At 42.1% G+C, this 15432-nt stretch overlaps 1 protein-coding gene across 3 annotated transcripts in view; it reads left to right on the forward strand.

The window, feature by feature from the left end:
* aplp2 (amyloid beta precursor like protein 2) overlaps positions 1-14546 on the forward strand; it is a 53420-nt gene extending 38874 nt beyond the window's left edge. Inside the window, exons 8-18 of one of the 3 annotated variants that reach the window (XM_022761491.1) lie at positions 531-664; positions 1680-1754; positions 2072-2230; positions 3367-3495; positions 6380-6479; positions 7259-7432; positions 8134-8169; positions 10168-10250; positions 11499-11576; positions 12912-13067; positions 13338-14543. In XM_022761491.1, the coding sequence (XP_022617212.1) occupies positions 531-664; positions 1680-1754; positions 2072-2230; positions 3367-3495; positions 6380-6479; positions 7259-7432; positions 8134-8169; positions 10168-10250; positions 11499-11576; positions 12912-13067; positions 13338-13439 (1226 nt within the window). In that variant the 3' untranslated portion in view covers positions 13440-14543. Of the gene's footprint in view, positions 1-530; positions 665-1679; positions 1755-2071; positions 2231-3366; positions 3496-6379; positions 6480-7258; positions 7433-8133; positions 8170-10167; positions 10251-11498; positions 11577-12911; positions 13068-13337 lie in introns of all 3 variants that reach the window. The other 2 variants (XM_022761493.1, XM_022761492.1) reach the window with 2 other exon arrangements.
* Positions 14547-15432: the final 886 nt, after the last annotated feature.

The raw sequence follows: 15432 nt of genomic DNA on the forward strand, positions 1-15432 counted from the left end.
GTGAAACGATGAGGTCTCTTCCTGTTTGCGAGCCCGGAGCGTTATTGTTTTTGCGAGTTGCCGCGATGCAGGGAGTGAGTCCTGCGTGACTGTACAGCAAGGAGCCCAGAACAGAGCCCCCTGGCCTCGCCCCAGATGACCCAGCCGTCAAACACGGAGATATTTCCATTAGTGTTGGAGACGCGACCTGTCAGCAGAAAGCCGATGGGAAGATGAAAGGAATTCAAAAGGAAAGACTGTCAGATTCCCTTAAATTTATCAGAGTAACTGAGGGTGGAAGAAAGCCAATGAGAGAAGAGCTTCTGTGAGGATTTTTGTCCAACTTCAATCTGCATTCCACTTTCAACTCTTCCTCTCTCTCTCTTTCTCTGTGTGTGCGCAGTCGTCTGTCTTATCTTTGTCTTTCTGCCTACCTGTGTCTGACTGGATCAGCCGGTCTGTCTGTCTGTCTGTCTGTTCCTGTGCATGTCTGTCTGCCTGGTTGTCAGTTTGCAGCCCTGTCCGCTCACCATCTGCTTCTGAATTCGCAGCCGTGCCCCCGACCCCTCAGCCCACCGATGATGTTGACATTTACTTTGAGACCCCAGCCGACGACAAGGAGCACAGTCGCTTCCAGAGGGCCAAGGAGCAGCTGGAGATCAGGCACCGCAATCGCATGGAAAGGGTGAGTTAACAAGTCAAATCAGGACACCACCTCGCTAATGAAAGAGGCAATAATTAAGACGTTTACTGCTCTTCCTGCAATATGACCATAAAACATTATCTGATGTGTTGATGATCAATACCAGGAAATCAAAGAACATTTTGCCCGGTGCTTAATTTCTGGTACAAAGACATTCCATCAAAACCTACAGTAAATGCTAAATGATCCAAAAACTACAAAACAAATCAGTATTCTTAATTTTGCCTGGTGATAAAGATTACTCTAAACATTCACTCTTTTCATAGAGGGCACTCGTGAGGTAAAAGCTTTACTGACTTCCCTCATTAAGAAGGAACTGTACAGACACAGATTCTTTTTTTTTTCTTTTTTTATTGAACAAAAACATGACATGAATAACCAGAAGACAAAACAATAAACGCAGATCAAACTGAACACACTAGGTCACACTAAACAAACCAAATAATGAACACAAACACAAAACATTACAATATCAATCAGGCTTGACAACCTAAATAAGACATTAAAGAATAAAATAAGTAAATATATAAATACACAGATTTTTTTTGTAATACATTTTTCAATAAAACTGGAAGAATGTTATTTTATTTTTAAGAACTCTAATAATAATTTATTTGAGTACAAATTCTCCTGAGCTTGCTGGGGAGCAGCTGAGAGAATTCAGGGCCAGAAAATATGCAAGTCGGCTGACTCACTAAATTTGCAAGTATTCTTAAAATTTGAAAATTTGAATGCAGGAATATGTCAAGGAGCAGGGTCATACTTTAAGGATCTCTTGTCTTTGTGCGACGACAGGCTTTGTTTTCCCCCATTAGCATTTACAAAAATGTCTTTTGGTAATTTTCTGACCCATTTTTAGTGCAGTGGAGACCACACTGCGTTGTATACACCTCAGCTGTTTCTGCGGTCAAACCTGTGAAGCTCGTGTTTTAATAACAGTCCACCACTTTGCATCTTTCTTCATGTGCTTCTCTGTCTTGTGTCTCACTCACTCCAGGTAAGAAAGGAATGGGAAGAGGCTGATCGCCAGGCTAAGAACCTGCCCAAGGCTGAGAGGCAGACACTGATCCAGGTAAGACACTGATCCGTCCCCCCGGGAGTCCTCCCCCTTTGTCCCTTTGTTAGGGTGAGATGTGGCGGCTTACAGGCGCGGGGTCCCTCTCTCCCTGCGCCAATAAAGATCTCTTTTCCCTGGCTGCTCTATCTTTATCACTCTAAGGCTAAATTAGGGCACATTCTGAATGGGGAGACTTCTAAATGAGTCCCTAACTCCCCTGACAAGCCTGAGAGGCGACAGAGCCTGAGCTTAGAGGCTGAAGGGGCTCTGTTAAGTCATACTCTTTAAGGTGCATATACATTTATACATATTTATAATTTTGTTGTTTATAGCATTTCCAAGCCATGGTGGAGTCCCTGGAGGAGGAGGCAGCCAGTGAGAAGCAGCAGCTGGTGGAGACTCACCTCGCCCGCGTGGAGGCCATGCTGAATGACCGACGCCGTCTGGCCCTGGAGAACTACCTGGCTGCCCTGCAGGCCGACCCCCCCAGGGTGAACACCACACACCAGCCTCTGAGAGCATCTTTTATCCTCTCTTCACCTCTCTCCATCTGTCTATTGCCTTTTTTTCCCCTCCTGAGTCCATGTGCAAACACATTAACACACACACACACACACACATCCGTCAGACCACGCTCAGCCTCACACTACTTATGGCCTGTGGCTAATCTCATATCCTGTCAAAAGACCCTCTGCCAACTTGCAATTCATCATGAGGAGAATGGATTACTGCAGCCAGAAAAACACACATACTAAAATCCTCCATGAGCACAAAGTCAATCACATTTGAACCTTCAGCTATAATCCCTGTGTGGTGTTTTCTTTCTTTTTTTTTATTCCTTTTATCTAATAGTCTTTTGATCCTTTTGCCAGCACACAGTTTGGTATTCTGCTGCAAGGTGCTGGTCTTCTCTCTCACCACCAGTGTTGGACTTGCTACCCAAAAAGGAATAAATCAAATATTCTTATTTTGCACTCGTGTCGACTGTCATAATGTTGGCTGACTTGTGCGCAGTAATTCCTGCTTCTGTTCTACCTCCAGAATTGATCAATGCATCATCATCATCATCATCATCATCATCATCTGTGGTGTGATGCTATTTCAAAATAAGTGCAGCAGACAGAAGACTTTGTGTCATACTATATGCAATGAATATTTTGTACCTACATCTGACAGCAACGTTCTTGTCGTGTCTCTTCTCACTTACATGAAGATGAAGATGGAAAGAGTCATTTTCACGTTTGCTTTTCATCTTTAGCAGCACAAAGCAGACTCATGTCTAATGACAGGTTCTTAACTAACTGGATCTTGTTGTTTCATCATTTTCGAATTAACCAGAATCTGATTAAATAGGAATCTTTTAAAGCAAACATTTAAAGGGGATGAGAAAGAGAAACGTTACTTTCAAAATCATTACTATAAAATTATAAGAGAAATAAAAAGGGATTGATACCTCTTCAGAGAAAAGAAATTGCTGTCATGTCACATATATGTGAAGGAGACAGGAATATTGCATCAACCTAATCCATCTGAAAGTCAGTATTACACAGAAATGCTTATGAGGCTGTGTTTTACCAACCGACACTGGTAACCACCATTCTTCTTGCTACTGTATGCGCCCCCTCAGCCCCACCGCATCCTGCAAGCCCTGAGGCGCTACGTCCGTGCTGAGAACAAGGACCGCCAGCACACCATCCGACACTACCAGCACGTCCTGGCTGTGGATCCCGAGAAGGCTGCTCAGATGAAGTCACAGGTCTGTGTTTTTATCCTGATTATCATGACTGATGATCACCTGATTTCACTCTGGTGAAGAATGCCCATCACAAGTGCGCAGGGCCCAAGGGGAAATCTTCAGATAGCTTGTTTTGTTTCCAATCAACAGTCAGAAACTCAAAAATATTCATTTGGCAGTGATGTAAAACAGCAAAAAGGCATCAAATCCACAAATCTGAGGAGCTGGCACCAGCAAATGCTTGGCATTTCTGTGAAGAATGACTCATCTTAGATTTGTATAATTAATCATTTATCAAGTGTGTGGTCCTTCAGGTTTGCAATCGTTCAGTTGGGTTAATTGGTACCTCCCTCCTGGGCTGGTTTTGACATTGAAGACGTACTGTATTAGAGGCCGTGTCAGTAAATCTGAAACCTCATGCCGAGCCACTCCAAGATCTCACACTTCTCCTATTCCTGCTCCGACAGGGGAGGGATAATGATGTCTCAGCCTCTCTGTCCTGTTTCTAAGTGTGTAGGAGGTAGAAAGAGTGTGTGTTTCTCCGAGTTGAAGCCCAGGAGGAGAGAGTAGGCTCGTCTGACGGAGGGAGGGACGGCGGGTGTTTCATTCACTTAAGCCTCAGCCGAAGATTAACATTGCGCAGGTCTTGTGTAATGCTGGACTCTGAGCCACTGCACAGGGATTTGGCTGGAAGCTCCTCTGTTAGATGTACTCGCCTGTGTGTGTGTGTGTGTGTGTGTGTGTGTGTGTTAGTGCCCTTCGACACCATTTATAGTTATTCTCCACCATTACAGATAACGCAGCAGACGGATGAAACAACATAGTGTGGGGGGGGGGGGAACAAGACCGGAGGGTTACTATTTAGATGGATCGTGGGATCTGGGAGGTGGCGAGCCTTCTGTGCTCAGTCATGAGAAGCCGATCTGTATTGTTGTGATCTCTCAGTGTTCATTTGTCAAGCGCAGTCCCTGTTTATTCCTTCACTCGGCCAATCCTGCAGCAGCTTCAAATCTGCATTTTCAGTCTTAAGCAACTTGTTGTTTGTGGATTTAATGTGGGACTTAGAAGTGCATTACAAAACAATCCTTTGTAAATAGAAGGGTTGCTGTGCTTTATATAACTGTGTTATGTGACTCTCTGGGATCAAGGTTATTCTCTTTTATAAAAGCCTCACCTGTCTAGCTTAGTTTATGCTGCTTGATGCACCAGAATTACAATACCGACACTGGGACATGTGATCTTTATTATAAGGATTGTTTGTCAAACAGGCACAGGAAGGTGCCATACGGGCTGCAGTGTGCCTTTAATGGGGAAAGGTGCATTATTGCCATCTGTTGCTGGCTCTGCTGCACTGCAGCCATGTGTTGGCAGATTAAAACAGTCAATCATCATAGTGGGAAATAAACACCAGTTACCTGCCAAGAGCTGGTCAGCTCTGTCAGTGGCTGGTAGGTATTCATATTCTGCCAACCACTTTGGCAACAGTAATGTGGAAATATTTCTCCTCCCTAAACATCACAGTGCTGCTAAAAACCAAAAACCAAACCTAGTGACAGTTTTCTATCTATTCAATTAAAAAAGTTTTTTTTTGATCAGTGGGACTGACAGGCAGTAGATCCTGTCAAGTCAGTTCAGAGTTTCACGACTGATTTGACTATAACATGCAGCAACTTGTTTTATGTCTGCAAGTTGGCTGACTGTGAGCGAGTCTGAGAAAATATGCTATTTCTGTGACAGTTGTGATTAAATTTGGGAACATGAACAACTCCTTTTCTCCAGTACACTTATATTCCGGGGGAGAGAACTGTTAGTTGATTTGTAATATTGTCATTCATTAAATTAGATTCAAGTTCAAAGCCAGTTTTGTGGTTGTGTTGATTAATCAGATTTGTAGTTGTATCTATTTTGCTTCTTCATTTGTTCTTCATCATCTTCTGTCTCTTTCTCTGTTGTGTTCTTGCCTTCTTCTTCTTCTTCTTCTTCTTCTTCTTCTTCTTCTTCTTCTTCTTCTTCTTCTTCTTCTTCTTCTTCTTCTTCTTCCCTCTTTTTGCCTTTGTTGTCTTCTTTCTGGTGGGACTGATGCTTCTCCTCCTGCTAACACCTATTTCTGAGGATGAATTGTAATCTTCTCGTGTGCATTATCACGCTGCACTGCCATGTTTTTCCTGCATAACACAACCTCAGAGTGCAACCCTCCAAGCAGACTGTAATCTGTGATGCTATTAGGTGACAAAACTTGTAACCTCACCAATGACAATAAACTCCAGAGTGAGTTAACATGGGGATTTTCTGGGATAATAAGGGTATATTTTCTGGTCCATTAATGGGAGCTTTTACATGAATACTGTTAGGATGAACATTTGATACTAATAGTTGGCAATTCACTCTGTAATTTGTTGTCACTGGATTAGTGTTGAAATGATTATTCAATTAATGGATTTGTCGTATGCCATAAAATGATTCAACAGCAATTTGAATGAATGAATGAATTATCATTTTAAGTAATTTATTTCAAACATTTCTGCTTCTTTTCATCTTTTCTTTATCTTACATCATTATAAATCAAATCCTAGTGTGTTTTTAACTGTTGTTCAGACACAATTGGGGGACAACACATTATTTATTATACTTATTATAACTTATTATTTTTTGGTGTTTTACAGACTAAATTAAACTAAAGTTTGATCAAAAATGACAATAATCATTAGCTACAGTCCTACACTGGTTGTAAATAGTAACATTGTACATCAAAATCTGTATTATTTTGCTTTCTGTTTGAGAATTATCCAGGATCTTGGGAATCAAACACATCATCTCCATGCAGGTGATGGAGATTTTGGATTTGGGTTGCATGACACCCTGTTTACCTGTTTGTTTGTTTGTTGTTGTTTTTTTCCAACGACAGGTGATGACCCACCTGCGTGTGATCGAGGAGAGGATGAACCAGAGTTTATCTCTGCTCTACAAAGTACCTTATGTGGCCGACGAGATTCAGGATGAAATTGGTGAGTCGTGTTCAGTCAAGCCCCTCCGGGCAGCTTGGAGGGGGAGGGAGGACGGTGTGCTTTAATAAGAGTAAGGTGAAATGAAAACAGTGATGGAATTCGTACATGTGCCAGACAGATAAAGCAAATACATCACATTTCCTGTGGCCCTCAGTGATATTTTCCTCTTATATCTTCTATTTGAGCAAAGGGAAACACAAATATATAAGGACACCAGTAGACCAATTATCACAGACAGAGAGAAAAGTCTTTTTCTCAGTATTTGTGGAGGCAAATTTAATACAGCTACTACTCTCTTTTTAAGGGCCTCGCCAGCTTTGATTTTCACAATTAGATTTAAAGATGGGATCAGTATTGGGGATGAAATCACCTCCAGTGGAACAATTGAACACAGGCAATGTCCGGCACATTTTATTATTTTTATATTTTCTTTTGTTCCCTTTGGTTCATCAAAGGAACCATAGCATGGTGTTGCAGCACAGATTAAAATGGAGCGGGATCAGTGACAGAACTGGGTCACAGCTCTCACCATGCAGCATCCTGTTGGGAGATGTGCAGATTTACATGGAAAATAGCTCTCAGAAAAATACTAATTGGTAGTTAGCAGAAATGGGAACAGGCGTCTCTTGCAGCAGCAGCTCTCTGTCTGTTGGAAAAAGGAATGTTAACAATAATTGGCGAAACTCTCATTTTGCACATTGCTGCCGTGTCCCAAGTCGACTGGTGTTAGTGATTGCCCGGCTGTCTCATACTCATGTCATTTGCCTTTTCCACCACAGACGAGCTACTCCAGGAGCAGAAAGCCGACATGGACCAGTTCCTGTCGTCTATCTCTGAGTCGCAGCCAGACGTCACCGTGTCATCAGAGGAGAGCGTGGAAGTCCCGGTGTCTGAGGGCAAACCCTACCGGCCCTTCCAGGTCACATCCCTGGGGTCCCGCTTAGAGCCAGAGGGTGAGCAGCTCCAGCCTCAGACACAGTCACTGCAGCAGCATCATGAACCGCACTGTGGCTGTGTAGAGAGCAATAAGCCTTACACATAAGTCTTTCTGAAGGACATTGGTGACAAAGCACGCCAGAACTGTTGCACAGTGAGGAAGAATAGGTTTACAATGTGTTTTGTGCCAATGAAAATGTGCTGTGGAGCCATTGGTCTGGACTTATCTGTGCCTGCACAGTTCCCTGTGGCCTACCCTTCAACACAGCGCTACTGAAGTTCAGATAAATGCACGAAGCCTCAGGCTTTGTTGCTAAGTTGGAGCCAAAAGCTTAGGGGGGAAATGAGCAGTTATGGTTCTCGTCTTTGTCACATTTGTGCCAAACAATAGATTGAATTCTCAAGGAGAGAAAAAAGTGATGGATGGAACGTTTCCAGCGAGATGGAAGAAAAATTACAAGTAAATCCCCAAGGAACATTTAATATACATGCCAACACCCCAGAGGGCTCGGATAGAGCTAGCCAGTTTTGAAATGGCTCCCTTTTTTTCAGTTTGGTTATCTCTCAAATTTATTTTCGGACTCTTCCCTGCTGGACTCTTTTCCTAATCAATTAACACAGCTTGATAATCCTGCCTTTCTCTTCTCACTTAAGTTTTCTCTCTTCTTTCCTTCCCCTTTTCTGTTCTTTTTTTCTGTTGCTCATTTCTAATGCCAAGGCGATCTATCAGACTCCCCACGTGCCTTCAAGAAAGGTTGGTGCCTCTGTTGCATCTTGTTTTTCTGCCCCCCTCCCTCCCTCTCCTCATCTCCCAAGCCATTCCCATCTCCTGTTTTGTTCCACTGTTCTCCTTTTTCCTTTCCCTTTGGTGCAATTTGGGATCCTCTCTCTCCCACCATTTCTGTTTTATTAGAAGCCATCTGGTGGTTCATTTTCTACTTTTTTCTTTTGATGACTCACATGGACAGCGTGGTTGGATCTCAGTTGTTCTCATGCTTTTCATCATACTGGGATTATCACCTCTTGCTGGATAGCAAAGTCAGTGGCTTCTAAGTCTGGTAGAGATAGGTCACAGCCAGCTCTCCCCTCTCAGAGAGACTCTTCAGCCGTGTGCTCGCTGTCATCCCGTCCTCAGTACATTTGACAAAACGCCTTGTTTAATTATTCCCCCACCCACACGCTCATTCCCCTCATCAGTCGCCCTCTTCCTGATAGGACCTGTGTGATTTACTGGCCCTGTCTGAGGCTCAGTGCTTCCGCTGCTGACCCACAGCCCAATTTAAATTGGCCCAATTTGTCCTACAAGACCTGACACAGGGATGTGGTTACGTCACCTGTTTTGTCTGATCTGGGCTCGACCTTGTGATCTTACTCAGTGAATAGAGACAGGCACCTTTTGTTGAAGCTAGATTATATATTGACTTTTTTGAAAATGAATGTGTAACCTTTCCTGCTGTTTTTGCCATGGAACTTTGTCCCTCTGTGTTTGTTGTTGATTTTGCATTTTATCAGTCCAACCTAAAATGCAGCTAAGGATTAGTTCATCATAGATTTATCTGTCCATTATTTTCTCCATTAACCTAATATCAAGGAAAAGTGAAAAATGCCCATCAAGATTTTCCAGATTTTGCCATGTCCCCCAACCCCCCCAAAAAAATCAATTTATGGGTACAGAGAATAGAGAGAAAAAATCATTTCCAACGTTGTGACCCAGCAAATATTTGACACACTTGCTTGATGAATGACTTTTCAATTCATTTTCTGGCGATTGACTCGTCAATTAATAGATTACTTGTTTCAGCACTTTTTCGAAGCCATGCAGATGAGAGGTCACATTGTTCCCATCGAGGTCACTCCCGTTGTGGCTGGTTGCAACATTATGTGTACCCTGCAGTACCATCTGATAACCTGCCAGAGCTTCTAACGTCACTTCTGCTAAGTGAGGCTTGTAAACACATCATTGTTCCTCGCTTAATCCTAAAGCAATTGTACTAATCTCAAGCGTTTGGCCCTGGCTGACTAGCAGCAGCAGCAGCAGCAGCAGCACCAGCAGACAATAAGCCGACACCAGACTCTGCTGTACATTGTTCAGGACCGTGCCCTCACTGCCTCACTCGCTCTTTCTCCTCTCTGCTCCTGATTTATTCATGGCGTATCTGGTGTGTGAGTATTAATAGATCCAATGCCTATTTCAAAACCATCAGTCTAACATGCATATTTGACACTCTGGCCCAGTTTTGGGCTCAGCCACTTACTGAAGCCCACAGGGTTTTAAAAAAAAAAAAAAAAAAAAAAAGATCATCTGTTTAAAATCTCAAGGGACTGTGGAGGGATTTGTAGATGAGGAGCTGCACCAATGCAGAATTTTGACCATGAAATGGAGATATGTGAGTGATACAAAATGTCAGGATGACTCACACTTGTTTAAAAAAGGGATTAATTAAATGAGTCAACACACGTGACTGGATGTTCACAGAGAAATCTCAGTTATATGCAAAACAGCACTTTGAGAGGGCCTTTGTGGAAGATGTAAGGTCAGTGTCGTGTTGGCTTCACACTGCTCACACTGTGCTGTGAATGGAAGAAAGGGCTTTGTTGTCACCAGTGCACTAAGGAGACTGAGGGTGTCAGGGAAAGAGCTGGATATCTGTGTGCAGCTGTCCACCATCAATACCACCATCCCTGTTTGTTTGTTTGTTGGTTGTTTTGTGCTGCCCTGCTGATATTTACCGTGCTCCTTTGCCTCCTGCAGGCTCCGCCATGTCTGGTTTGGACGGTCTGATAGGCGCCGAGGAGAGAATCATCAACAGCAAACCCAAGATCAGCGACAATGTGGTAAGAGCTTCGTTGTCAGTTTGTCGTTCTGTTTGTGCCTCTGAGCATTTTTCAACTTACTAACATGCTCAACATGTGAACTGAGAGCAGCAGTGTTAAAGCAAAAGCACAGGAGAAATTGTGTAAGATATGAAATTGTATTCCCAGCGGTAAATCCTGTATTCTACTGCAGACAACTGCCCTGACAGTTCAATTTCATTACCACAACCTCAGGCCGAGGCAGTTGTGTCGATGATTGAAATTAATGAGTACATACAGCAGCGCTTTCACATAGCTCTCTTAAGTTCAGCTTTTAATGACTCATATTATTCCAGTAATTATGTTGTCATAGTTACAGCTATCTCACACTGGGCTATTTGCGTGTCTCTCTTTGGCCTCTGCCAACCGACCTTCATTCAGATCAACCCCGCACTTTGTTCTGCAGTCATCGCATGCTACTTTTCTTTGCCAGACACACCATTCTTCCTCACGGATTTTCAAACGATGCTTGGCTGCCGAGTGTGTGCTGTGTTTCGCATGCTAATCCAACACCAGCAAAGCAAAGAGGGTTTTAAAAAAAAAAAAATGTGTGTGTGTGTGCGTGTGCGTGTGTGTGTGTGTGTGTGTGCGTGCGTGCGTGCGTGTATGTGTGTGTGTGTGTGTGTCTGTGAATATGAGTTATGCAAGTTTTTGAATGCATGCATGTCTATTAATTTTTTTTATTTTTTTGGAAATGCTAGTTTTTCTAAGACGGAGCAATCGGAGGTTAAAAATAACAAATTGTGATGACGCCTAAAATTGTCTGTCGTGATTATTTTTTTTGTGAGAAACAGACTCTGGACTGCTCTGTCTCTACAAACAGCAGATTTTGTTTCTGCCTCTTGAACACACCCACTTCCACTCACAGCGCTTCTTCTTCTTCTTCAGATTAGAGCACTCAGTAATGAGTGGCTGACAGCCTGTTTAGGAAGACATGTTAACTGTGTGCCTATAAGAGAGTCTGTTGTTGATGCCTGCAAACCCCCTCCCTCTCTCCTTCCAGTCTGTACAAGACAGCTCCGAGTGTATCATCACCCAAACACAGATAATCCTTACAGTTTACTTCGCTGCACATTCACACCCTCTCGCTCTCCACCTGCCTATCCCTCTCTTTCTCTATCTATCTATCTCATACACACACACACACACACACACACACACACACACACACACACACACACACACACATTGTGGTGAGTGTAACCTGGGCTCCCCTGTCTGTGTTGACAGGTGATTGATGAGTCTCTGGATGTTAAAGAAGTGGTTTACAGTGCAGAGAGAGTCAGCGTTATGCATGATGATGAGCTGGTGAGTATAGCGGCGCCCTCCACAGGGCTCTCTGGGGAACTGTAGTTATCAGTAGTGGGGAGAAGATGAAAGAAGGAGGGAGTGTGGGAGTGTGCAAAGAACCGGTTCTGTAGCTGATAACTGCAAATGAAAAAAAAAAAGAAATTAAAAATGAAAAATTCAGCATTTGAACATTCCCCTATCCCCCTCTCTTTTTTTTTTTTTTTAAAGATTTTTGTTCAGGCTAATATGTTTTGGTTATTTCTGCATGTGCGCATGTTTGTTATGTGAATGTATCTGAATGTACACATTGAAAATCTCAGTTCATATGATGAATGTGAATCCACACAAACTGAGTGGTGCTCAGTTTATGTGTGAGAATGAGCAGTAAAAAACAAACAAAAACAAAAAAAACAATCCCCCAGTGGCTACATGTCTTACATATGATTAGTTTGTGTCATATGTGCCAGATTACATTGTGAAGATGAGCGTAGATGACCGTGGTTGTGTGTGTAAACCGTATTGGCCAAGATATAACACAATCTTTCACAAAGACACATTTCATGCATGTGTACACACGATTCACAAGTCAACCATTTCTTACAGATGCTCTGCCAAAAAGCGATGCTGTCCCTGCTTCACTGTGGTTTTTATAACATTAGAACTAAGAGTAAAATCTCCTTCCGTTAATTTATTCCCCCTTTTAAAATTGACTTCAAGGAAGGTTAATCTGTAAAAGTGATATTTTTCATTATCCCTGCTTAGAAAAAAGTTCAAATCAAATTACAGTTTATCTGCAGGACAGAAGAACCCAGTTTCAGTTACCATAAATGAGTGGCTACCCTTCTTTTTCCAGGAAAATAAATGAGTGTCTTTTATTGTAATGGGAAATAATTGAATGTGCAAACCTGGGTGCTGCAAATCTAATCTGCATAATGATTATTGATCATGATAACAATTTACTCATCACCTCTGCTGTAGAAGTTTAAAAAAAAAAAAAAAACCCAGATTCCAGCAAGACCTATATTGATCAGGGAAAGTTCTACAACTTTCCAAAAAACTTCACAGATAGCTGTGTTGGAAAATCCCATTGACAGAATAGCAGATCCAATTTCAGATCATGTATTCATGTGCGGACAGAAGCTCAGTTATTTACATTAATGTGAGGCTCGCTCTCAATTTGGCTTGTGTGCATGTTAGAGAAGTATCAGCAAACACAAGAGCAGTATACAAATTCTTCATTATTACAGTTAGTCAGCTTCATCGTGTCTCTGTTTTATTGCTTTAGCAGTCAGCTGTGTATCGTCTCCTAACTGTTACTCTCCCTGTCTTCCTCTCTCTCATCCTACCTGTTAGGAGTCCTACCGGCCCCTGGGAGAGGACTTCAGCTTCGGCAGCAGTGCACTGATTGGCTTGCTGGTGATTGCGGTGGCCATAGCAACTGTGATTGTGATCAGTCTGGTGCTTTTGAGGAAGAGGCAATACGGCACCATCAGTCATGGCATTGTGGAGGTAAGCCACTCGTTATTTTGCAGCACAGTGTGGAGATTTGGGCAGAGGGTGTATACTCTCGGTGAACTGTTATCCATCTTATTCCAAGTGTTAGATTTACATTAAATTATCATGTTTTATGTAAATGGAGCATGGGTAAATGCAGGGGAAAATTAGATTTTTGTCCCTGCAGCATTTGCATGTTACACACACACAGCATGCTGTGCCTTCTTGAGAAGAGTTGCCCTTGTTGAGGTCAGCCATTATGAATGCCATCTGTCTGTCCCACAGGTTGACCCCATGCTGACACCAGAGGAACGTCACCTCAGCAAGATGCAGAACCACGGCTATGAAAACCCCACCTACAAATACCTGGAGCAGATGCAGATCTAACCAGAGCCTACAGGGGGTGCAGTGGAGGACGGCAACCTAGGGGGAACATACTACTGACCAATAACACATGATGCTATTGTTACAATTATTTGCATACATCCAAACTCCATTTACTGGTTTGTTCAAAACAATCCTTAAATAATGCTACTACTTCTACTACTGCTACTATTGTACTATAGAGCTCTTTTTGATCATGTTTCTTTTGAAAAGGTGATGTATCTGCCATTTTTGCATTACAGAAAATGTGATTCTGCAGATTTCTCTGTAATTATCAATACAGCTATCTCAGATCAAGATGTACAACATTTCTTCAGACATTTTCTTTATTTTTGAAAGTGAAAGGCAAATCAAGCAAACTTTAAACATTTTTGAGTAGCCATCATCAAACCGGCACATACCAGACACTACACGTCAGTTTCCCATCATGCCAAGTGTCATCCAAGCAGTTTCTGATGGTTTTCTCAAAATGAATTGGTGTTTTATTTTGTTCTTTTTCCTCTCAATAGATTGCTTGTATATGAAGGTTCTTTGTACCAATTAAAATGTATAGTGAAACAACAAATGAGAAAAAAATGAAATCATGAATTATTTACTTTCTGTTCTTTGTTATGATAACAGACAAAATATACATATACAGTTTAAATATATATAAGAGTAGATGTTTTTATTCCACCTTATTTTCCCGGGGAAGAGGTCATGAGTTTGTTTAGGGTTCTTAGCTTGGTGGTTATGAGTTGCGTTTGCAGGCACACTGTTAGAAAGAGTCGGGGAAGGTGAGGGTGTGCACAGGCCCCCAGCTCAAACACATCATACAGAACCTCCTCTGAAACCTTACTAAGTGAATGTGATAACATATCCCCTCCTACACACACAAAAACAACCTTTCATTAATAGGGAAACAGTATAAATCGATAGATTGAGTAATGCCTATTGACATGTGTTACATAGTTGAATGTATTTTGGAAGCTTTTTTTCCATACTATGTATCTGACAGGTTCCCTTGTGGCTTTTATTTCAGTGCGGTGTCACATACATTGTGACGGTGGGCGATGACATGCCACAAACTGACAAATAAGGGTTTTTTTTTTGTTTGTTTGTTTGTTGTTGTTTTTTTTGTTTTTGTTTTGGGAGGGGGGGGGGTGTTTGTTATTTTTTGTACAAATTATCTGACGCAAAAACCAATAGCCAGAAAAGTTAGTGTTGAAAACAAATTTGGGGATGATGTACACACATTATTGGAGGAACTGTTAGCTTTGCTGGTCATAAAGCGTACAACAGTCTGACAGATCAAAACAGGGCCGGCCCAGAGGCACAAACCCAATAAGCAGCTGCTTAGTGTCCATCGGGAACCAGAGGGTCCCCAAATGAAGTGAAAATGTACACAGTTTGTTAGATTTAGGGGTGCTACAGCTAATAAATGGGATCACAACAATTTTTCTAAACCTGACTACACCAAATTTGAGGATTGCAACAAATAATTTGGGGTGGTACTAAAGCTAATTTTGGGATTTGTGGGAGTAGAAAGAATTTTTGCAATCCAGGTTTTGGGATTTGGGTAACCAGAAAGGCTTGGGCCGGCCCTGGATGAAAGCCACTTGAAGACAACCAGGAGCTGGAGGGCTGTGCAGGCAGACAGAGACACACAGAAAGACAAGGCTTGGAGAGCTGGTTTCTGAAAAAAGCTAACTTGTGTATATTTACAGGTTGAGAATGACACAAACAAGTAAACTGAATCCTTGAGTCCTCTTCTCTCTTTCTCTCTCTCTCTCTCTCTCTCTCTCTCTCTCTCTCTCTCTCTCTCTCTCCCTCTCTCTTAGTATTGTCTTTGTATGCCTGTATAGTTGATGTTGCAATCATGGCTTTTTTCCGGAGGATTACCTGTGGTGTGCATTGTTCTTATATGAAATGATATGATATATATTTTTAAGTTTGTTCTCTTGTTTTCTATTTTTTCTCTTCCTGTGACAGTATCTCTGTATGTGACTGTCTCACT

This window comes from Seriola dumerili, unplaced genomic scaffold (assembly GCF_002260705.1).
Source record: "Seriola dumerili isolate Sdu_G_001 unplaced genomic scaffold, Sdu_1.0 BDQW01000413.1, whole genome shotgun sequence".
Classification (NCBI taxonomy): Eukaryota; Metazoa; Chordata; class Actinopteri; order Carangiformes; family Carangidae; genus Seriola; species Seriola dumerili.